Source organism: Mirounga angustirostris, unplaced genomic scaffold, assembly GCF_029215605.1.
Source record: "Mirounga angustirostris isolate CCGP_5_RB_7025 unplaced genomic scaffold, mMirAng1.0.hap1 SCAF_12, whole genome shotgun sequence".
In the NCBI taxonomy this organism is placed as follows: domain Eukaryota; kingdom Metazoa; phylum Chordata; class Mammalia; order Carnivora; family Phocidae; genus Mirounga; species Mirounga angustirostris.
The window spans coordinates 46,634,893-46,660,025 of NW_026991720.1; the positions used below are offsets into that span (position 1 = coordinate 46,634,893).

Sequence of the window (25,133 nt, forward strand, 5' to 3'; positions counted from 1 at the left end):
ATATTCAGTGGGCTTCCTGGCTATTGGCTCAATAAGACTGAACCGAGCAAGATAGATACTGGCATTATGGGGCAGATACTAATTCAAGGCAAGAGATTACCAGCACTTCATTTGTAATGGAGAGCAGTCACTGGGGTCTGGGAAGGCTTTGGGAGATGTAGTCAAGGCAGTGAATGACGCGGGATCTGGATAAGTTTGCTCGAGTGTATTCTTTTGCTTAGTACTCTGTGTGGTCCCTGGCTTCTTTGTCCCCCTTAGGTAGACCCCACGGTTGCTCCAGTGGCCCTCTGGCTGCAGGGAGGGCCCGGAGGTTCATCCATGTTTGGACTCTTTGTGGAACACGGACCTTATTTTGTCACAAGTAACATGACCCGTAAGTATTGCTTGGACTCTATTTTCCTATGGAGAGGTTTTCACCTGAACCTTATATCTGCTCCAGAAAAAATTTAAAGTGTACGTGGAACCACAAGGAATAACATAATAGTTTTAGATGATAAAAACGTCGCTCTCTGGTGATGTCTGTCCAAGAAGGAGGAGGCACCAGGGTGAGTGTCCTGGCTGGGCTTCTTTCTCCCTTGAAATTTGGGTGAAAGGTTCTAAGCTATTTTCTTGTAGTCTGCTGCTGACTCAAGCAATCTGGGCTTATGAAAACAGTTGGTATCTATTACTCTTTGGGCGAGCTCTTTTGCATGAGACAGATGGAATTATATCCCTAATTATTCACACAAACTGAACACTGTATGGTTCAGTCAACATAAATGATCAGATATCCTGGAGACAAGATGCTGTGGGTGGGGGCGGGGGCAGAGGAAGGAGCAGAGGAGTCACATCTGGCTGTCACCCCAGTTTACCTCCATCTCATTTTCGGGGGGTGGGGGAGATCGTTTACTTTCCCTGGGCCCGAATTTGGAGGGTGAACCATTCGTGACTTAGGTAAAAAAGCATGTCTGCCATTTCTGCTGGAGTTGTTCTCCTTGGCATTGGCTAGGAGGAAGAAGATTCATAAGGATCAGACATTAAGAAGGGTTGATTGGATCAGACAGATGGGTTTACCCTATAGGTAGTTGATGAGTTTTTCCAGTTGCATGGAGTCTTGTTTCCAAACTTCATCCTAGAAAAGGATGTAGAAACCCTCGGGGTCCAGGGAAAGTAAAGGAGAGGAGAGGAGAAGAAAAAGGTATTGGTGTCTGTTCCCCACTGCGAGAGTATGAGGCAATGTCAGAGGGACACCGGGAGTTCATTGATAGGATGGGGACAGGTGGGCTTGTTGGGCTCCTGAACAAAGTTGGGCCCTAGGTGGGATGTTTTGTTAAAGACCCAGTCTCAAACCTCTTCTCTGTTTTGCTAGTGCGTCCCAGAGACTTTGCTTGGACCACCACACTTTCCATGCTTTACATTGATAATCCAGTGAGTATCTGATGACCTTATGAAATGTCAATGTGGGCCTCTCTTGTCTTTTTTCTTTTTATAAAATATATTTAAGAGATGGGGGGCAGGAAATAGAAATTTAGGGTGGTTTTTTTTTTTGCTTTTTAAAATAGAATTTAGGGCGCCTGGGTGGCTCAGTTGGTTAAGCAACTGCCTTCAGCTCAGGTCATGATCCTGGAGTCCCGGGATCGAGTCCCACGTCCGGCTCCCTGCTCATCAGGGAGTCTGCCTCTCTCTCTGACCCTCCCCCCTCTCATGCTCTCTCTCTCTATCTCATTCTCTCTCTCAAATAAATAAAATCTTTAAAAAATAAAATAAAATAAAATAGAATTTAATCTATTAAAAAGCATTTGGGATTTAGTTTTTCTAACATGTATCCTTAAATCTGAGTTTCGGAATTTTGCTTGCTACCTTCTCTCCTTCTCTCATTTTAAATCTTATGAAATGTCCTGTTCAGTGCATTATACCATCCAGGATAAGGGATTAGTTTCTTTCCACTGATTATATGGCTTCCCCATATCATGGATTATTATATAGTATTAGAATTCCTAATTTTTCTAACAGAGTTCTAGGTTTAAAAAGTCAAAACTGGTCTCCCTCATTTATCACAGTGAGCCTCATTTGGAATAAAAAGTAGAATTCTCCTTGGGAAGTTCTTGTGAAATTGAGTCCAGTAAACAGCAAAGTAGGAGACTAACTTTAGGGTCAGCTTCTGCTGCAGGAGTATCTTTACCTCCTAGCTAATTTCTCTGATTTCTTTCACTTCCCAGATGGTTCAAAGAGAAAACAGGTAAATAGGGAGTAAAAGGAGAACAACATACCCATTCCTCCCCCCCTTCATACCAAGTTTTGTCAACCATCCTCTTTCCTAGTCTATGACTGCATATTTATATTGCCTAAGTTGAATGAAATGTCCTGTTCCCTTGTGTGTTTGGGGAAAACAAAAACAAAATCAAAATACTTAGTTGTGGTTGAGGTGCACCCCTTATACAAATTATTGATGCAAAATCAGTGATAGCTTCTTATTTTTACAGCTTAGTTGTCTAGGAACTTCTAGGTATAAGGAAATATTAGTTTAAAACTAATCTTTATTTTAAAACCTACTTACTGAATATGAAGGGGCTTAGTGGCCATATTTCTCGCAAATGAAAATCAAAACACACACATACACCATCTTTTATCTGCAGCCTAGAGAGTTCCTTCTTGTCAGGACAGAGCAATGCACTCTCCAGGTTTCAGAAAGGAGACAACTTTGGGTCTTTTGATACTATGTTGGGGGCCAGGAAAGGCGAATTCCTCCCCCTTAAATCAACATCAAATCAAATCAACCACAGTGGAATCAGGACAGCTCAGCCACTGACCTTTATGCTAATTTTTTTTTTTCTTTTTTAGAGAGAGCAAGAGGCGGGGGTGGAGGGGAAGAGGGAGAGAGAGCATCCCAAGCAGACTCTGCACTGAGCGCGGAGCCTGACAACGGGGCTTGATCTCACAACAGATATCACAACCTGAGCGGAAACAAAGAGTTGGACGCTCAACTGACTGAGCCACCCAGGTGCCCGGTGCTGATATTTTATTTGGGCTTGGAGGACAGGAGAGGAAAAAGGTGAAATGCAGCATCCTCCTATGAGGTTGACTAAATGCACATGGGGTAGAGGCAAAAATCCAAGATCAGAGGCTTAGCCTTTGGAATAAGGTTGATTTCCTTCCAGTGTGGTATCTTCTGGAGGGCTCCGAGGCTTGTGCTTCTCTGTTTAAACACCTGCTTATTTATTTCACCCTCAGGTGGGCACAGGCTTCAGTTTTACTGACGACCCCCGGGGATATGCAGTCAATGAGGATGATGTGGCACAGAATTTATACAGGTAAAAGGTCCTGCCTCCCTCTTGGCCTTCTTCAGACCAAACATTTTTCTATTTCAATAGGGAAATTCATCCAATAGTGTAAGTATTACTGATTGGTCCTCGTGGTCTAATTCTTAAAGACATTTTAAGAATACTTCCACATGAGGAGTTCACATCCACACGCATGCGCATGCACAAACGGTCTATTTTCCACTTCGTTACCTTATCACTGATAATTGTGAAAATGGCCAGCAAAGAAAATGACAAGAAAAGCTGGAATCCTAAGGCATGATTATAATTTTGTAAAAATAGCCTTTAAGAAACAATAGAAACAGCAGAATTATTCAACCAAAGATTATTTTCAAACCTTTCAGCCAGATGCCTCAGAGGATTTCTGCTTGCTTTTCAACATTGCATTTTAACTTTGCATTTGCCTGGAAACAGCATCTTCCTAGATGCTTGCTTGTTTCTTTTCTTTCTCTCTCAGGCCTTCAAATGCAGTTTTCCCCTCGCTTGCTTCTCCTTCATGACTCCCAAGCTGAAAGCTCAGCTTGCTAGCTAGTCTCTTACTTTTTTCCTTCATCTTACAAAATTATTCTTGTGCTAAAAAGAAGAAAAAAATGGAAGGAAAATGTAAAGTTGTAAGCCTGGTCAAACAGTGTACATATAATTTCTTCTTTTTCTTACATTTGTTACAGCCATTTTTAGTACTTTTTTTTTTTTAAGTAAGTGACTGTTCTTATTTGGTCACATTTTTCCAGTCTGTAAATTATTACTAGAGATCAAGTCCTGAATTCTTTCCGATCACTAGGGCACCTACTTTATGCATTATAATCATTTACTAAAAAAATCCTCGTGGCTAGAAAGAGTTAACCAGTGCCCCTATTTCCCAGTTGCACCAAACACTCATTCGGCTTGGTGAGCAAACCCAACCAATCCCTAAAGTGAAAGTAAATTTGATAGAAGTCAGAGTTTTTTGATCTCTGACAAAAGTTTTCCGTTTTGTTTTTCTTTCTCCCCAAGGCAGATGGCTGGGGGACAGAGGAAAGAGGAACCTGGACTTTCTTCCAGATATTTCTCTCTCCCTTCCTGACCCAGAAAACAATATGGTGGCTGTTTTCTACACTTTCATTTGTCCTATGTCCCCTTATTTTAACACTTCCATTCAATTTCTGGGGGGAGGGCTAGGACCCAACACTTTTGTTACCAGGTACCGTGGGTCCTGGGAGCAGATTAGCCAGATTTCTACAGGGGTTCCCCCTCCTCTGCCCCTAGCTCAGGCACTTCCTGTTACCTTATAGAGACAGAGTTGTGGTGGCTATCCTTAACAAGTTTTCTCAAGCACCAAGAGCAGTGACTGTGTGCTCTCATTTTACAGATAGGAAACCTACTTCCCCCGCATTCCTCCCCACCCCCTCCGACCCCCTTTTGGTTTAAATCTAAACAAGCTCAGTTGTTTAACTAGCAAACACCCAGAGGGCGGAGGTTCCAAGAAATGCATCAATCCCCACTAAGCCAGAGCATGCAACCCTGCCATTCCTTTTCTGTCTCTCCTTCCCCTCTCCCAAAGATGGTCCCAACTTCCCGTTGACCCTCCGTGTGGTTATTTACTGCTGACATGTGGTACATCTCCTTTTGCATGACATGTAAAGAGAACCTATTTCAAAGCATCCATTGTTTATAGCTGTTTCAGTTCTTTTTGCTTCAGGCTCTTAGAACTAGAAAATAGCTAATCAAGGGTAGTGCAGAAAACTGATTTCAGCTGTTTCTTTTATAGTTTACACTATTTGTTTCCCTCTGTGACTACATTCTTCTTTCCAGCTCTCCAGATGGGTGTTTGGAATAAGAAGGTCTCTTTGAAACCTATAAACGGGTTACTACAGGTTTAAAGAGTGGACCTTCTTTTTCTCCCTTTGAAAAACATCTTTCTTTTTTTTTTTTTTTTTTCTGAAAATCCCATTCCTTTTGACTATTAATAGTCCATGGCTGTAAGGAGTAGACTCCTACTAAAGAGGCATTTGACATTCACACTCAGGCTGCTTTTCTTTGTGTTTGGAAGTAAAGCTTTTTTTTTTTTTTTACACTAACAACATGTTTAAATATTCGAATTTTTGGTATTTGGAACATGCTATTAAGCCACTATGCCCCTCTGGTTTAGGTTAAAAAAACTAATTGTACTAAAGAATAATGAATTTATTAACTGATTTGGAGTATACTGTCTGGTGCCATTCTCCTTCTTTCACTGTTTATCAATTGCCTGCTCTGTGCCAGACACTTTTCCTGGTGCAGGTGACAGAATAGTCAGCCAGCCCCAGGGTCCTCATTCTGGTACTTACCATCGAGTGGCGTGCCTGAAGTTAGCTTCTTAGCAGCAGATGGAAATGATAGTGTCGTTCCGTTCCATCTGCTGGTTTGTATAGGAAGTAATATCAATTGCTAAACAAAGCCCATAACAATGACTATGACACAGATTTCATATATTAAATGAGAACACTGCGTGATTGGCCCGGGCAGAGCCGATCGGGGCCCAGCCGTCCTCGGTGTGGGATGAATGGGAGGATGGCTGCCTATAGGCCGCCACAGAATAAAACGACAAGCTTCTTGTCACTGCGCTTATTTCAGTTGAACTGTTAGTGACTCAAGCTGCCCCTTGTTTAGCTTTTGTTGGTATGGAACTTTTGTTTAGATTATCTTAACCTCGATTCTTTTGAGTGTCTCATATTTATTATGACTCTGACTCCACCAAACTCTCTAGTGCATTATCATTTCCATCTACCTTCTGTGCCCCGAACCCACCAACTTCCCTTTTTACAAAATTTATCTGAGGAAGACTTTCTTCCTAGTCATTGTCCCTTGCAAGCGCGGTTTCTTCCTGTTGTCCTTTAATGTAACTTTCTGCCACCAGGTGGCCTTTGACTAAATTCAACTTACTAGACAAGGCCCTTGGCACAATGCTAGCAAGTTGCCCAAAAGAACCATCTGGCAGAGGCTTGCTTCCTGGGACATCTATCTCTTGTGCCTGAATAAATGCGTGGCGTGCACGCACACACACACACTCATGCACACACACGTACATTATGTATTATAGATTTTAGCAATTCTGCTTCCAAAATTTGAAACTTTTATGTAGGCTTGATTCTAGATTATATTTTTAAGCAAACCCTCACCGTGGAATACGAATTACACACAGTGGAGTAAAACACAGTTAAACAAGCAAATGGCATATGTAAATCCAACTTACTAAATTTACTTTTTTCATTCTTCATTCCCATTTAAGAAAGGTCTACCAAGGGCTTGCTATGATTAGCCGAATGTTTGTTCTGATCTTCTTGTGAAATTAAAACTATAACTTCCTCAAGGTGGGAGCCTTGCCTTGGAAACGTGAGCTAGAAAATCCTGGCATTTTCGAGCTAGAAGCAACCTGAGAGGTTAGCTCCCTGAACTAAGATTGCCCGATGAAATACAGAACGCCCAGTTAAATGTTAATTTCAGATAAATAATGAATAATGTTTTTACTCTAAGTATGTCCCATGCAATATTTGGGTCATAGTTACATGAAAACATTATTTGTTGTTTATCTGAAATTCAAGTTTAATTGGATGTCTTGTATTTTTATTTGCTAAGGCTGGCAACCCTGACAACTTTAACAGATTCTCCAAGGAAGTAAGCTTTAAGCTAAAGCATAAGGCTTAAGTGAGATTTACTATATTAAATTGTCTATTGCCATTCCAACTAGCAGGAAGAGAGACAGAGAAGTAGTTTTTAGCCTGAAGGGTGGCGAGGGAAGGGTGGAAAATAAACTTCTATTTTTATCTCCACGCTAAAGCCAGCTTATTGCCAGCACAAACATGGAAGCTATATAGTGCAGCTTCCCAGATTCAGTTGCTACAAAGACTTTAGTTACTATAAATAATAAATACAGAAATACACCACAGCTCTACAGTGGTCTTTAATGGTGGATTTTTATGGAGCCTTTGAAAATTAAGTACAGCCAGGATCTTGGGGATTGTAATGACCCAGTTTTGCCTCCCTGTAACCCTTGAACTTTCTCCTCCTCCTGGTTTTGCAGGGTCTCCTTGCCTTTCATCTTTGCTGGATAGTTCATGGCTTTTAGTCCCTCAGCAGGAAGCTGGAACAAAAGCGCTGCCTAGCTTCTCAGACAATGCAATCTGGGTCAACACACTCTTAGAGCTTCTGAGTTTCACAAGTTTTGTTTCCTTTTTGAAAGATTTTGGTCAAGTAGAGAATCATTCAGTAATCTACCCTTTTCTTGCTTGTTATGAAATAATTTGAGTCTGTTTAAATCTATTTCAGTATAACTCATTGAAGTGGCTATTGGCGTTCCAGTAAGTGTGATTTTTTTGGAGCCTAGATGCCACAGGACAGTTACTTCCAAATCTGGCCATTTGGTGGTTTTCTTGTAGACCATGGCCAATTTAAAGGGTTGTTTTTTGTTGTTGTTGTTCTTGGGTTATTACAATGCTGAAATTTGGGGAACCCCATTAGAAATGTTCAGGGTTCCCCCATAGGAAGAGGATGGTAAGCCAATAAGGTTCTCATTACTTCACCACAAACCCGGGTTAATGGGGTCATAAGGTTTGTGGAACCTCCTCCAAGAATTGCTATAATAATAGATGAAAGCCCATATCACTTTGCTCAAGGGTCCCCTCAATAGCTAGATGGTCCAGGTTGGTAATGCAGAGATTTGGAAACCTGCCCAGGGTGTTGACTCACCTTTATGGGTAAAGTAAGCCCACAATTATTTCCTAACCATCTACAGTGTGGAATGTCACGTACATGACGCTTTGAATATAATGCCTACCAGAGCTCACAGCCTAATAGCATCTTACTTCAAATGTGAAACCTAGGGGCGCCTGGGTGGCTCAGTCGTTAAGCGTCTGCCTTTGGCTCAGGTCATGATCCCGGGGTCCTGGGATCGAGCCCCACATCGGGCTCCCTGCTCGGCAGGAAACCTGCGTCTGCCTCTCCCACTCCCCCTGCTTGTGTTCCCTCTCTTGCTGTATCTCTCTCTGTCAAATAAATAAATAAAATCTTAAAAAAAAAAAAATGTGAAACCTATTGTCAAAGGGTTAGATTTGGTAGCATAGCATTAAACTCTTCTGATGTCATGTGATATTTTTTATTATTGTTCTTTTTTTCAGTGCATTAGTTCAGTTTTTCCTGTTGTTTCCTGAATATAAAGAAAATGACTTTTATGCCACTGGGGAGGTAAGTTGAAGTCATGTTTTCTTGTGTCTTCCAATATCATCAGGACTGAAATATGTCATGACATTGTGATTCCTGCATTCAGTGTGTAAACACACACACACACAAACATATATTAATATTAATTCAGCCCATATTCAAAATTTTCTATTTACTCCCAAAATGTTTTCCATAACACTTTTTATTATAAATCCAGGGCTCCCTAAAGTTTTGTATATCACAGTGGATTGTTAGGTCTCAGCCCCCTGCCGTTTTTTAAAAAATTTTATTTATTTATTTGAGAGAGAGAGAGCCCGAGCAGGGGGTGGGGTGGAGGGAGAGGGAGAGCAAACTCCCCACTGAGCAGGGAGCCTGACACGTGGCTCGATCCCAGGACCCTTGGATCATGACCTGAGCTGAAGGCAGACACTTAACCAACTGAGCCACCCAGGAAACCCCATCCCCTGCCTTTTTTGTTGTAGTTGTCATTCATGATGATGATTTTAAAGAGTCTAGGCCAGGTGCCCTGTAGAATATCCCATTTTCTGAATTTGTCTGATTCTTTCCTCATTGCTTACATTCAGTGAAAACATTTTGGCAGGAACATTACATAGATGATGTGTGTATTTCTGTGGTATCACATCATGAAGCACATGATACCTGTTTGTCTCATTATTGGCAATACTAAACTTGATCACTTGGTCCAAGTGGTATCTGCCAGATCTCACCATTGGAAAGGTACCCTTTTCCTTTTGAAATTAATAAATAGGGCGCCTGGGTGGCTCAGTTGGTTAAGCGACTGCCTTCAGCTCAGGTCATGATCCCAGGGTCCTGGGATCAAGTCCCGCATCGGGCTCCCTGCTCTGCGGGGAGCCTGCTTCTCCCTCTCCCACTCCCCCTGCTTGTGTTCCCTCTCTCGCTGTGTCTCTCTCTGTCAAATAAATAAATAAAATCTTTAAAAAAAAAAAAAAGAAATTAATAAATAATGTGAGACCATGTGAAAATCTGTTCCCCCCAGATCTGTCACCCACTAGTTTTAGCATTCATTGATGATTCCTCTCTGAATCAGTTATTCCACTGGGGCTTATACAATGGTGATTTTGGGGGATCTATCATCCTATAGATATCATCTGGTATTCTTCTATAGAGATCTTTCCCTCCTCTTCTTCTCTATTATTTACTTTTTAAAATATCACTGTGGACTCTTGGTTTGTTATTTCTGCTTGATGTGTTAAAATTTTTTGCCATTATTATTATTTTTGATGTTCATATTTCCCCTACTTGGTCAGAGGGAGCCCCTTCAGACTGGCTCTTGTGTCTTTTTTGACAGGGCCCAATTAGTCTTTGAGCATTTCCTTGCTTTTTGGCACAAATCTATGCTCTAGGATTGTCTTCTACTTTCCCTGCCCTAGCCCTGGAATCAATCATTTCTTCAAGGGACCCTGGCTCCTTTTAATGGGGGATGGTTTTAAAAACCAAGATCTGAGCACTAAGTGTGCTCATTGGTACTGGGATGCCATTTCTTTTTGACTTTCTCTGGAGGCAGAACTGGGGAACAGAATGACTTCATACTGATGCCCATAATTCTAATGCAACATCACAAGTTTCTTTTTTCCATTCCCCATTCTGTATACCCCTTCACCCACATTGTGGACCGTGTTTCCCAACAGCATCAGTATATTTCCCTCTTGGCTGAATCCTACACTATGTGCACAATGATTTTCGATTACTACATCAGAACCACTACCAACAAGGAAATCTCCAAGTTACTTTCAATATTTTTTGCTATAATTACTTTTATCCTTAGACTGCATTTCACCATAGGTTTAAAAGTACCATGTTTGAAAGTTATAAGACTTAACTCTATTTTTTTCCTAGGGTGATTATGTTATAATTTAACACACAGTTGGGTTCACTTGCATAGATTGGCTTCAGTTTTAGGATCTGCTTTTTTTTCATACATTTAAATGTAAGGTTATTTTAAGAATGTATAGCAGAAGAACCGCTAGGTGCTAGGTATACAATCGTGAACCAAACAAAACAATTTCCTGCCTTCATACATTGTAGAGGTGAAGACAGTGATAAGTGAAGAAATTAAAATGTACTCTACATCAGGCATTGATAAGGGTCATGAACAAAGATAAAGTGGGTGAGAGGGTTGCAGAGTGGTGGAGGTGCTACTGTGGATAAGATTGTCCGAGGCTCTCTGGAGACAGTCGGGTAGAGCACATGGAGCAGAATGAGTGAGGTAGTAAAGCTCTAGCTACAGTTACCTTGGAGAAGAGCTTTCTTGGAAGGAGGAATAGCAAATGCAAAGACTGAGTTGGGGACAGACTCATGGAAAAGCACGGAGCCACTGTAGAAAGATCTGAGATGGGAGAGGCAGGAAGATCATGTAGGTCCATGGTAGAGTTTGGACTTTATTCTAAGTGTAATGGGAACTCGTTGACGGGTGCAGTGTTCACTGAAAGAGTAGTTAGAATCAAATTCAATTCAACACACATGTTTGAGTGACTACTATGTCTGAGGCATTGGACAAGTATTAGAAATTCAGTGATTAATAAGACACTAACTCTACCCTAAATCTGTAAGCCTGGCAATAAATACAATACCAAATGAAAAGTACAATTAGAGAAGTAGGTATAATGACAAATAGCACAAGGAGAGTGCACATAGCTACCTCTCAATGTGGGATCCTCAGGAAAGGCCAAACAGAAGAGGGGTTACAGTTAAGCTGGATTTTGAATTATGAGGAGACATGTGTTAGTCAAGGCTGTTTTGCTTATAACCCTATTCAAAATGGCTTGAGTAAAATAGGAGATCAGCTGATTCATGGCTGGGTCTGGGTGCTCAAACGCTGTTACCAGGAATTTGTCTCTTATTCTTTCTTGATCTATTTGCTTGGCTTTGCACGTCACTGGTTTCATTCTAAGCTACGGTTTTTTCACCAGTGCCCTTGCCCCTCCACCCCACTCCAGAGCTCTAAGTATAGCCTATCAGCTCAACTTTTCTTTCCCAATATATTCCACCCATACTCCCGAATCTCGTGTGATCCATTTGGATCCCATGCCTGTTCTAGAACTAATAACTGGGGTCAATGGGATGGACAAACAGGTTGGCAATAATGGTGCCAGAGGCCCACCCCAGTGCTCTGGGAGGGGTAAGATCATAGGGGGACCCTCACCTTCTGAATCACAAGACCTGAGAGAGGGAGATGAGTGAAGATGAGGGAAGATCCTGGTGATTATACCAGAGGAAGGGCTGGAAGGATGCTGGGCAAGCTCAACCCACAAATGTTTACTGTAAGGGAGTCACGGTGAAAAATAGTCTGTAAGTATTTTCAAGGAAATGGCAAGTTAATGGAACTAGGAATTTCCTTCTCTTCCACCTGCTTTCTTCTCTTTCTGTTTGGAAGGATATTCTGACTGGCATATCATACTTAACGTCTTTTTTAAGCCAATTATTTGGTCAGGATTATGTAGGATCTCTACCAATCACTCCCTGAGGCAGGTTAGGCAAAGGGGCAGGAAGTGACACTCCTGTCATTCTGGAAACAACCCTGGAAAATGCCCAGTCTCCACCTCCAACAGAAGAGTGATCTGCTTACTGTGTAATTCCTGCCTTGCAAATAACATGGCGATGTTGTTAACCATGATGTTGGACTTTCAGCAAAGCTGCCAAATTCTGGATGAAGAATTTGTCTATTTCATGTCTGCCTGGCAGTTTCATGCCTGTAATTTCCGAATGTGTGTGGGAAAGGACAATTTTCTTTTTACATTCTTTGCTGCCAGGATGAATACTTTTAAGGAAACCTATGCCTTCCAAGTGATGGAGGAAGATGTGAACGAGGGAGGGCAGGACCTGGTTTAGAGATGCAGTTGCCAGGCAGCATCATCTTCATACGAACTACACGGGGTACATTAAATCTGGGGCCACATCTCTTTCTAGAAGGAAGAGCACTAAATAATAATGCCTTGATGGTTCGTTTTATTAGAATGAATGCTATATTTTTCCAGTCCAGTTTGTTCCTTCCAATCTTTTGTTTTAAGGCCAGGAGGCAGAAAGGAAACGTGGAAGGAGTTCTGGGTTAATAATCAGGAGACCTGAGAGTCATTGCTGGCTTTGCCTCTCTGGATGATTCCAGGCAAGTTCCTTAACCTCTCTTGGACTCTGCTTTTCATCTTACAGTCAGAGGGCTTGGATTTTAGGTTAGATCACTTCCAGGGATATTTTACTTTCCTAGATGTTCAAGCATAGTTACCTAGATATGTTTGTAAAGCATCTGTATACAATTGCAATGTTAACGTAATACCCACCCTCCTTCTCTCCACAAAAAAAAAGGTTATGATAGATTTTTCCAGAAAGGGAAATCCTTTCTCTTCAGAACTCTTAATTTCCGCACACTCTTAAGGAGGCCAAACAAATAATGCCATTAAATAGTAGAGTCGTCCTTGAAAAATAAATGGTAAACTTGGAAATGGTTTTCTGCTTTTCAATGAAAATGTACTGGACCTAAATATCCTTCCCATTTGTGTACTATGAGTGAGGGTTAGCATGATGCTGGAAGGGTCTGGAGCACCCTGACTTTGGTGCGAGGGAGTCTGGAAGTAATAACAATACCTACTACATAGGATTGTTTTGAGCATTTAATTAGATAATCCTCCTCAAATATTTAATGGAGTGATGGCTGTGGTGAGTACCCAACCCATGATGACTATTATTACCATTCGTGGGGAAAAGCTGGATTAATATATTACGGCTGCAAAGCATATGGCCTAATGCATGTAGACAGGGGCTGAGCTATTTAAAAAGTTCTGCTCGCTTGTTTTGGGGATGTGGCATTTTCTCTCCTATTATTTTGAAATTGTCTTTATTTTTTTATTTATTTTTAAAGATTTTATTTATTTGTTCGAGAGAGGAAGAATGTGAGATAGAGAGCAGGAGCAGGGGGGAGGGGCAGGCTCTCTCTGAACAGGGAGCCCACCCCGGGGCTTGATCCCAGGACTCTGGGACCTGACCTGAGCAGAAGGCAAACGCTTAACCAACTGAGCCACCCAGGCGTCCCTGAAATCATCTTTAAAAGAAATAGTTTGCTTTGTCTAAAGAATGGTGACGGAGCTTAGAAGTTGATATTTAAAGTTCTGGATAGTAGCAAAATGTGTGGGGACTGACCCAGGCTCCTGGCCACTGCCGCGTGGACCACGGCGAGCCCACAACCAGGCATACTGTGGGATTCGCAGGCAGTGCAAGGCCGAGGGAAGAACCGCCTATCTCTTTCCCTTCTCTCCATTTCTGCCCAGAGCACCAACTGGAATTAATTTTCTCTAAAGAGAGACAAATGTGTCTGTAAATCACCCTCCTCAAGGCATGAAAAAAATGTACTTCAAAAAGAGAAACAAGCTGCATTTAATTCACATAATTAACTTTCTTTATAAGTGTTATCCTTTCCGAGCCAATAACTATTAGTGAGATTGCTCTTGTTCTTGAGGGACAGACACACTTTAGAATCCTCTCAAGTGTACGTGGGCCCAGCTAGAAGTTAAAGTGAAACAGCCCTCACTGGGAGGCAGGGAGATAGTGGGAGGAAGGGGAACTGCCCATTGTTCTCTGAGCACGTGGCTTTGTGTCCACTCCCAAGAAAGATTCCACGCCTATCGGTGGCTGTGGCCACGAATGGGGAGCGCGTCCAAAATGGCAGAACGTGTGGTTAACACTGGGCATCTCTTCTTGATCAGCAAGAAGGAGCCTACTCTCCTCAGCAGCAATTTTGCAACCATGGTTAATTTGAGGGCCCAATAAAGGCGAAACTTTGAAGCTGTTTAAAAATTAGTGAGCTTAATAGGATACTTCATCTATCATCTTCATCTGCATGAGTGAAATCCTGCTGGGATCACGGAGTCTGACAATCTTTATTGAAATCATCATGGTCCAGTGGGTTCGGGTTGCAGGCTCCCGATAGGTGAAAGCCATGTTTGTGTAATTTGTTTCATACAATACTAAGCACAGTGCTTATTGAATGTTCTAGAGCAGCTTTGTGCAAGGTTGTTGCTAGGTAAAAATATTGGTGATATTTCTCTCCAGCGTCTTTTCATTTCCCTTCTCTCTCTGCACTATGTCCCAGGCCCTAGGGACCATCCTTTCTACTCCCTTATTTCCTCCCCGACCCTCAGCCTTCCTTTCTTTCCTTGGCTGTCTGGTGCTCAGGTCCTGTTTCTTCAGGCTTGTTCCATCTCCATCATGATTGTTCTCTTTCTCTCCCCCTTTTTGACTTATCAGCACACTGTCCATTAGAAAGGATCTGCTACATTAAACTTACTCCCAACATGCTTGTATTTGAGTAGAGGACAGAGCCCAAGCCATAGAAAGATAGTTGTAATAGGGGCATTTCCAGCACTGATGTGCAAGCAGGAGTTAGAGAACACCTCTGCAGGCCTACACCATTATCCTTTCAGCCCTGGCTTGAATTTGGTAGCCAGAAGGGGGCCTTCAAGAGTCTATAGTTCAGGGACGCCTGGGTGGCTCAGTCGGTTAAGCGTCTGCCTTCAGCTCGGGGGGATTGAGTCCCACATCGGGCTCCTTGCTCAGCAGGCAGCCTGCTTCTCCCTCTCCCACTCCCCCTGCTTGTGCTCTCTCTCTCTCTGACAAATAAATAAAATCTTAAAAAAAAAAAAAAAAGAGTCTATAGTTCACTTTTTCTATTTATAGCTCTTATTTGAGCATATTGGAAGTGGACTATATGGCAGGCATGGTGCTAAGCATTGTTTCATGCATGTCATGGCTATTTGAAGCTTGCACTGTTAGTATGGAGAGCTTAGGTCAGCCTTACCAAGGTCACTCGGCCAGGACTGAGACTGAAGCAGCCAGATTCCAGAGCCCAAAGCCTACAAACAAGAAACTGGCTAAGGATTGGAACCCTGCTTATGTAGGTGCTATCTGGAGCCTGGGTGCTCTCTCCTTGAAATCTCCGTCTCCAAAACCTGCCTCTTCCCAGAAAGCAGGTGCACTGTTGTGGAAGGGAGTTGACATCCCTTCCATATTTCATGCAGAATCTCTGAGAGTTATCAACCTTATACAAACAGAAGTTCCCTGTCCTTTTGGATGTTGCTGTCTTTCTGGCGAAGACTAAGTTTTAATCATAAAGACTAAGCTTTGATCATAAAGTTTTATAGAGTAAATGGAAGTTTCAAGTGACATAAAGGCTTGAAGTCCATGGAATGCAGTTATTAGATGACATTCAAGCCGCTTTAACTCTTGACATGACAAATGTCTATTTTCAGTTATGTTCATCTGACCTGCCAATATTTCCTTTTAGACTTGAAAATGAATTTGTGACTTAGAACTGGAAGTTTGTACCTTTTGACCACCTTCCCCCAATTGCCTCTCCCCCCAGCCTCTGCTTCTGGTAACCACAAGTCTGATTTCTTTTTGTTTGCTTTTTGTGTGTGTTTTTTAGATTCCACATATAAGTAAGATTATACACTATTTGTTTTTCTCTGACTTATTTCACTTAGCGTAATGTCTTCAAGGTTTATCCATGTTGTCACAAATGGTAGGATGTCCTTGGTTTTTATGGCTGGATAATATTCCATTGTATGTATATACCACAAGTTCTTTACTCATGCATCCATCGATGGACACTTAGGTTGTTTCCATGTCTTGGCTGTTGTAAATAACAATGCTATGAAAATGGGTGGGGCGGGGGCAGCTATCTTTTCAAGTTAGTGTTTTCATTTCCTTTGGATATATTTTCAGAAGTAGAACTGCTGGATCATATGGTAGTTCTATTTTTAAATTTTTGAGGCTCCTCCATACTGTTTTCCATACTGGCTGTACTGGATTTTTTTTTTTAAAGCGTCTTTTCAATACAAAATAAGAATATATCATTTGGAAGCCAGTGTGTACCTTGCCTAAATATGTGACTAATAGATACAGATCAAAATGTTTTTCTTATGTCTTTTCCTAGAGATTATGCATTTCTTTTAAGCTCCTTTTCAAGAAAAATAGATGTTTAGATAAAGTCATCCTCTTGTTAGAAGCCTTTTTTTTTTTTTTTAATTGCAGCAGTGTGGACTAGAAATTGGATGACACACAGTCTAGAAATGTCTAGGAAGTTGTAGAGATTACCACAATGCTGAAGTTCCAGCTTTCCCTGTTCATTAATTCTCTGAGCTGGCCATTTTAAGGACACACCTCCATCGCTCAGAGAAAATAATGGTGCTGAGGGAAGGAAGAGTCCACCCCGAGGCTAGATGAAGTCAAGGTTGCTCTCACTGAGTCCTGTTCTCTTGACTACTGTGTCATCTATTATTCCATTACACTTAGGCTTTTCACCAGTTTTTGTGGTTTTTCAATGTGGCTCTAAAACTCTCTTCAAAGCATATCCCCTTATTCTCTCTGATTGCCCCCATAAATGGGGGTGGCTCCACCAACATTGTGTAGTTGGGAAGTGCTTAGAGGACAGGGCTCTCTCCAGAAGGGCAGCCCACCTTGTTTCCTTCTGGGGACCTGAAGGAGCCCCTTCCAGCTCTGAAGTGAATTTTTCAATGAGACTTTCATTCCAACTGGAGTGGCTGGGGGTTGGGGGAGGGGCACAGCAGAGCAAAGGGCACAGAATAACCCCTGAGCGTCCTCAACATGCCATTCCTGAGGTTGATCACTCTACCTCTTCCCATCCTGGGCAGAGCTTGGGAACTAGGGCCTGTGGATAGTGACACTCTGTGTCCAGGTTCAGGTGTGTCTCATTTCAGAGGCCATTGCTCAGTATCATCCAGAGAGGTTCTGCATGTTTTACCATACAGTGTATAACTAGAAGCAAGGCAGAGAATGAATATAGCTGCATCTATTTTTTTTTTTAACTAAACTTTAGTAAGAAATGTAGTGGAGAAATGTAGAGTAGTTTAAACAATAGTAACAGTTAACATATGTGAAATTTCTGCAAGAAGACATTGTTTCCATTAGAGTCGTATCCTCTGACACGATTTTTTTTTCTTCTAGGGGAGCTGATTGAAACTTGATTTTAGATATAAAAGCTTTTTTCCTCCTTTAAAAGTAACCGGGTGGCAGGGGTACAGTAAGTCGTTGCGGAAACATGTAAGAAGGGAGAGCTTCAGATGGAATACACAATTACAAGTTTCTTTAAGTCCAATTTCATTGTGCTTTTACACATCTGGATAATTAACAAGCATTACATTCTCTCTAGACCATTTTTACAAGTACAATATGCTCCTAACGTGATTTCCATTAGGCTGTTCCAAACATCATTTAAGAACTCGGAAAGATTGCAGACAGAGATTTGTAAACCACTGTTCAGCTGTGATGTGGAGACCTTTTCCTTTCATGGGGGAAATAAAAGACTGAGAACCGAATTCTGAGGTCTGTGTGATGTAAGAGGAAAACTGGAGGTTTACTGCTTCTGTAAGCCCCAGCAAATGCAAGCATATACAAATACACCCTAATATCTCTGGGCCTTCTCGTCAGAGGTGAGCTCAAAATAGGGTCACTGTGGGGAAAATGAGCCATGCAACAACGGTGCTGGAAATTGTGGCTGGAAGCTTCTTTAAAGACTAGAAAGGAGGGCGCCTGGGTGGCTCAGTTGGTTAAGCGACTGCCTTCAGCTCAGGTCACGATCCTGGAGTCCTGGGATCGAGTCCCGCATCAGGCTCCCTGCTCGGCAGGGAGTCTGCTTCTCCCTCTGACCCTCCCTCCTCTCATGCTCTCTCTCTCTTATTCTCTCTCTCAAATAAATAAATAAAATCTTTAAAAAATAAAAAAATAAATAAATAAAGACTAGAAAGGAGTAACAAGGGCAGACGAAAATTCTGACGTGTCGATCACTAACCTAGTTTGAATTGTTGTGTTAGATAAACACGTTTGTCTGGCTGAGTTCCTCATTTGAGGGTCACTGCTGAATTCTAAAATAATAATGTGTTCAGATTGTTTCTGGCCATGCTTTTCCTCTTTCCTTTTATAATCGCTTTGATGCTATTCCGAGCTTTTATGAGGCCAGGGTCTGATCCGATGGTAGAAGGTTGGTGTTAATTCACAGATGTCAGGAGCTTCGTTGCCCAGCTGCTGCCCACATTGATGAGCCCCAGCTAGAGATCAGAGAGACCACAGGGCCGAGAGTTGTGGTGGTTGTTGCTCTCGTCGTCGTTACGGACAGAACTCAGAACAAAAGAAGCAAGAGTTCATAAAATTATAGGATTACAGTTGTAAGTCCTAAGGGGCCATGTAGTTCATTTCTTATCCATCGGACAGCCACACCTCAATTCTCCCCCCTAAAATAGAGGTTTCTTTTTTTTTTTTTATTTGAGAGAGAGAGTGAGAGAGAGAGAGAGCACAAGAGGGGGGAGCGGGAGAGGGAGAAGCAGACTCCCTGCTGAGCAGGGAGCCCGATGCGGGACTCGATCCCAGGACTCCAGGATCATGACCTGAGCCGAAGGCAGTCGCTCAACCAACTGAGCCACCCAGGCGCCCAGAGGTTTCTATTCTACTTAAAATATATCCAGAAAAGAGAAAACTGGGCAAATAGAACATTAGATTTATTGTCTGGTTGTCTTTTAAAGTGCTCGTGGTGGTCAGAGAATCATTAAATTGAGAAATAAATGATTCAGGAAGAATAAACTAGTCTGATCATGCAGAAAAAAAATGTCTCAACAAGGAGAGCGAAAATAATTGAAATTTCATTATACTGTTTCAGTGTCTGTTTTCCATAAAATAATCCTATAATTGTCTACTGTGTGACAGCCTGAGCCACTCAACCAATGGAATGATTAATGGAAACAGCAGTGAAGGATTTGTCACACTGACACAGGGCGAGGAAGTGTGTGATAGTCATTAGAAAGCAAAAATGAGATAAACATCACCGTTAGGCTAGCAGATGTGGACTGAACATGGAGGAAACTGTTTTGGACACGGTTATAGAACTACCTATCTCACCGTCTTGTTTTCTTTAAATGGTCAGCTTAGCAAGCATGTAGTAGATGAACCCAAGGCTGAGCTGAGCCCCAGCTTGGGAGACCACAGACTCATAGTCTCCAGGACCATTGACTGAAGCATGGTTTGATATGAGAAATGGGAGATGTGGAGGCAGCTGAGCCTTGATGGAATTCCAGCCAGGCACATGATTGGAATGCACAGACCCTTGTTTTCATCATTTTAAAATATGGGAAGATAACATTAACTTTAAATTAGTTCAGTTTAAAGTGGGGGAGGTAGCCTGTTTGTAGTCGATGCTCAGAAATTGAGTAGGTGTTCCTTCTTAGTTTCCTGCCTGGATCTATCCCAGATACGCATGGTGGCCGCAAAGCGGAGGGTGCCCTAAAAATGTGGCTGTTTTGGCCTGAATTTGTCATCACCATCATCAGAGCAACTTAAAATATACGCCCTTCCATCTCAGAAAGAGTTAAAGAGATGCTTTCTTGCCAGGTCTTATAACAAGACAACTTGAATGATAACATCCAATAGAGAAAAAATGTTTAGCAGTAATGTCAGATTAGTCATTTATTTATCAAGTATGTTTTATGTTCCTACTGTGTGCTGGGCAAGGTACACAATGTGAGAATAATAATCCACGAAATGGCAAACTTCACCCCATCACATAATGGTCAAGTTTTTGTAATATTTTTTTAGAAGAAATGATTAACTTAACAAGCGCAGGTTCTATGCTTTATTCATTTTTGTGTCTTCTCAAATGTCTGCCATGGTGCCTTTGACAGAAGAGTTGCCTAATAAACTATCACTGAATGAAGACTGTATGATACATCTTTAGCAGTAAAATGATTACTCAAGGAAATTTGGGTTTTTTGGTTCATCTTACTGAAATTATATCTGATAAATGTTCACTTATTGCTCCTAACAGGAGAGTGTAGCACTGTTATGCAACAAACCACATTTCAGGCATGTAAACACATCTTTATATCACCTCAAGGAAGCTAAAATGTGCTCATGGTTATGAATGGATACACTGTTTTGCACAATACTTAGCCTAAATAATTACTGTTGTACAAGAGGGCTGCATCATTGAGGAGATCTTGTATAAATTATGCAAATTACATTATTTTATCATGCCTTGGAAAGAGTATAGGTTTGGGAGTAAGTCAGAGCAGGTTAGATTCTAACTCTACCACTTAACTTCTCTGAGCCTCAATGCCTTCATATTGATATGGGAGTAATGACATCTGCAGCATATGATTAGGGTATGGAATAAATGAGAGCTCTTGGGGTCTCCCAGCCTTTGAACTACAGACCCCTGCAGAGCCTTGGAAATATTACAAAGGGTCTGCGGACTCATATGTACCTATTCCATGCCTTTAGTCTATTTTGAACATATATGCATTAGTGTTTTTCAAATGCTTGTAGGTTAATTCAAGACTCACTCATTCAGCAACTGTGTTTTGAGCACTAACAAATAAACAGCATCAGACATAGGGGCTATACTAAACTACAAAACAGACAGATAACCCTGTTCATGGATCTTCTATTCTAGTGTGGGTGGGAGAATAACTACACAAGATAAATAAGTAAAAGTTTATAGGGAAGTGATAAGGATTCGATGAAAAAAGAGAGAGAGGAAATATAAAATGTAAAAAAAAGGGGGGGAGGGTTTTAAAATTTTAGATGGGGTGGCCAAGGAAAGCATCCCTAGAAGGTCTCACTGAAGCAAGTAAGGGAGTTAACCATATGGACATCTGGGGGAAGAGCATTCCAGGTCGAGGGAGAAGCTAATACAAAGGCCCTTGTGGAAGGAACAGTACGGATCACAATCATGACTGGTCCAAAAGGGGCTGGAGAGGAATGAGCGAGAAGGTAGTAGGGCACAGTGTTAATGAAGTGACCAGATCATGCAATACTTATGTATCTGAAAAAGCACTCTGCTTTTTCTCTGAGGGACTTGGGGAGTCGTCAGAGGGTTTGAGCAGAGGAGTGGCAAGATCAGATTCATATTTTAGTAGACCACTGTCTTGAAAATAGACTGGATGAGGGGAAGGACAAAAGCAGGGGGGCCAGTTAGGCTACAGCAATAATCCAGGCAAGAGATGATGGAACTTGGAGCAAGGTGATGAAGGGGGTGTGTGCAAAGACCCTGGATTCTGGACCTATTTTGACAGAATAGGTAGAGTTGACAAGGTTCACTGATGGACTTTTGTGGGGCGTGAGAGAAAGAGAGATAAGGAATGGCACTGCGGTGCCTGGGTGGCTCAGTGGGTTAAGCGTCTGACTCTTGATCTCAGCTCAGGTCTCCATCTCAGGGTTGTGAGTTCAAGCTCTGCAATGGGCTCTGCACTGGGCGTGGAGCCTGCTTGAAAAGAAAAGAAAAAGAAATGACACCATGATTTTTGGCCTAAGCAATGAGAACAGAGTTATCACTAATAGGCTGTAAGGAAGGCTTGGGGATTCAAGCTTCATTTTGAACATATGAAGTTTAATATTAGACATATAAGTGGAGATGTCAAAAGGCAGCTTTTTAATGTAAAAAATACAAAACTATTTTTTTAAAGATTTTATTTATTTATTTATTTGAGAGAGAGAGTGTGGGGAGCAGGGGCGGGGGGGAGAGGCAGAGGGAGAGAAAGTCCCAAGCAGACTCCGCACGGAGCGCAGAACCCAATGTGGAGCTCAATCCCATGACCCTGAGATCATGACCTGAGCTGAAACTGAGTCAGAGGCTCAACGGACTGCACCACCCAGGCGCCCCAATACAAAGCTATTTTTAAAATATTCCTGAATAGTAGCTTTTTTCAGCATAGTCTAAAAATAGAGTTATAATGTTTGTGTCCACATAATATTTTTAAATTGAAAAAAAACCATGTACTCGGAAAGGTTGGAAACAGACATAATTGTCAAGTGACAATTTCAGTAGCCAGTAAATATACTTTCTATCTCCTCTTGCTTTAATACATGTAGATTTCAAACTGCAGCATCATATAGATTTTGAAATCTTAATTTTGGCCTTGAGATTTTTTTTCTTTTTTAATAAAGTTTTTAATGGAGCTTTCCGGAAAGACAAGCCCTATGGGTGGCAGAATTGAAAATTGTGTCGGCTGGCCCACATTATTTTCTTTTGGAAGGAAATTAGACTGTTCACCTAGTCCATGTCCCCTTGTCATTTTTTTGTGCACCTCACCGGTGACTTGCATGTGAGAGAAGTGAGAGACAGAGCTCTGTGCTATTGTGGAATTTACAGCGTAAGGTAAAATATGTGGTAGGTCTCATGTGGAAATACTGCTGTTTTATTGTTATTTTAATTAGCTTAAACACATGATGGTTATAGCACCAGTTTGCGATGGTTCATTTTCACATCTACCCTTCTCAGTCGTACGCAGGGAAGTACATACCAGCCCTTGCACACTATATCCACACCTTCGGCCCCATGATGACAACGAAGATCAACCTTAAAGGAATTGCTCTTGGAGATGCGTATTTTGATCCTGAATCAGTAGGTGTCTCCTTTTTCCTTTCCATTCTGCCCTTTAAGGAGATTAAATCCCCTTTAATCCAACGGAGGCTCGGACCTTAGAGACCTAACTTGATGGAGGGAAATAATGTTGTCTGGTTGACTTTCTAATGATTTAAAGCCTTCTCATTTTCTTATTTTTTATTTTTTTAATTTTATTTTATTATGTTAAAACCTTCTCATTTTTACCAAATGCTTTAAGGTGTCAACTTACTATGTCAGCCTAGGTTGGTTGTGAGTGGGAACGTGGGGCATGCGCACGAGTGTGTGTGTGATGTTTCTGTGTATTTTGTGCGTGTGTGTGGTGTGTGTATGTTTGGGGTTTGTGTGTGTTGTGTATGTGTTTGTGTGTTCTGTCAGGTCCGCGCGCGCGTGTAACTGTCTTGCGTGGCTAATTCCCGCACGGGATTGACAAATGACAGAGGGTTATTTCACCAAGCAGGCGGGCTTCCCTGACTTCTCTCTTTCTTTCCCTGTGTCGTTTGTGTTCCTCTTTTCTCCTCAGATCATCGGGGGCTACGCCGCATTCCTGTACCAAGTTGGCTTGCTGGATGAGAAGCAGAGAAAGTACTTCCAGAAGCAGTGTGAGGACTGTGTGAAATACATCCGGGAGAAGAGGTGGCGTCAAGCCTCTGAAGTGAGTTCGGCACCTGCATTGCCTGCAGCAATGAGCACCATCTGAGCCGCTCCTAGAAGCGTCGCGGTACTCAGACATTCTGCTGTTGTTAGAGGAGGTGTAGCTGGTACGCTGATGGGGCAGATGAGTGCGGGCTCAGAGTGAGGGGAAGAACCGTCCAGGTCGTTCCGAATTTACTTTGGCCGTACTTTAAACCTGCAGGCACCTTGGAGTGTTTATCTAGCTATGTCTTCCATTAACTGTTTTGATTTCTTCAAATGCCGTGTAGGCCCTAAAGGCATGCCCCGTCACAAGGAAATCAGAAGAAAGGCGACCCAGAAAGTAGATACATATGCTTCAGCATATGTTCAAAACCCTTCAGAAGGGTGATATCCACACACGGCCTTCCAGCTGGAGACGTGGCCTCAGTGTGTGACGAATGTCCCGTGTTTCTGCGTGTCAGGAACAAAGATGATAAAGCCTAGTGATTTGAAGCTTTCACAAAGAGCTGTTGGTATTTGTAAATATTGTCACAATGCTCCCCTAAAATTGAATTTGAGAATCAAATGCTACGGTTCTATCCCTTGCCCTTTTTGTTGAGATGGGGGGAGTTATTTAAAATCTGAGATTATACTAAATATTCACATACAGGAGTTTGAGGTTTTGGTTTGGTTTGGTTTGGTTTTTCCAGTGCAGACAAAGATCGTGTATCACTTGTCTTTTTTAGGTTGTTTTGTTTGTTTGTTTGTTTGCCATCTTTACCATAGAGCCATCATGTTTCACATATTAGTAAATGAGGCACAGATTGCATTTGGAGGACTTCAGTCTTTGTTCTTGGGAACACATCCTGTATTAGTTTACCTAACAGCATTATTGTTGTTAAGGCTGAGGCCTGATATTAATAGTCTTCTAGGCACTGCAGGTCAGCTGGTTCAGATCAAAGCAGGAGACATACAAACTCAGGGAGAAAGGGGTAACAAGGTTAAGCTCCATTTAATAAGCAGGGTGCCTCACGCTGCCTGAAATCCCCAAAGCAGTCAATGCCCTTACCGTCAGTTCTGACAGCAGCAAGATGTGCAGCTGAAACCATCCCTCAAGATGCCAACAGCCTCCGGTTTGCCTGTGCCAGGACAGCTGGTGTGGCTGCAGAGTGCGGATTCAGAATGTCTGTGCAATTATAAATGCAAAGGAAGAGGGATCTTATGGGGACATGTAAGATCCCTCTTCCATGTGCAATGACACTATTTTCAGGCCTGGTTTTTGGCTATCTGTTTAGTAGGCAGAAAGGGTAAAAGGATTGAACCTCTAGAATTTAAAATTAATATCAAATGTTACGTCACGTGAGACCAATTGGCAAGTGAGAGATTTGATGTGTTTTTGAAGAAGCATACAGGGATTAAGTGATGTCAAGAGGAAAAGCATCTGATGGACCGTAAGGGGTAAGGAAAGCAGAAAGATGTCCTTGCTGCATGTGCTGCAGCAGCCTGAGTACCTGCAGGATTAACGAAACTGTTGAAAAGTTCAGGTCATTTTGTGTATTCAGAGGTAATGAGAAGATGGTCCATGAGGTTAGAGCTCTCCCAAACTA

The 25,133-nt window shown here is 42.0% G+C and overlaps 1 protein-coding gene across 3 annotated transcripts in view; it reads left to right on the forward strand.

Annotated features, from left to right (window-relative positions):
- The window catches only part of CPVL (carboxypeptidase vitellogenic like), a 124,818-nt gene that overhangs the window by 40,922 nt on the left and 58,763 nt on the right, over nucleotides 1-25,133 (forward strand). For 2 of the 3 annotated variants that reach the window (XM_045864509.3, XM_045864510.3), the window contains 6 exons: nucleotides 259-373; nucleotides 1,349-1,407; nucleotides 3,211-3,290; nucleotides 8,432-8,498; nucleotides 22,789-22,911; nucleotides 23,435-23,566. In XM_045864509.3, coding sequence (XP_045720465.1) covers nucleotides 259-373; nucleotides 1,349-1,407; nucleotides 3,211-3,290; nucleotides 8,432-8,498; nucleotides 22,789-22,911; nucleotides 23,435-23,566 — 576 coding nt within the window. The remainder of the gene's footprint in view (nucleotides 1-258; nucleotides 374-1,348; nucleotides 1,408-3,210; nucleotides 3,291-8,431; nucleotides 8,499-22,788; nucleotides 22,912-23,434; nucleotides 23,567-25,133) is intronic. The other variant, XM_064575110.1, reaches the window with a different exon arrangement.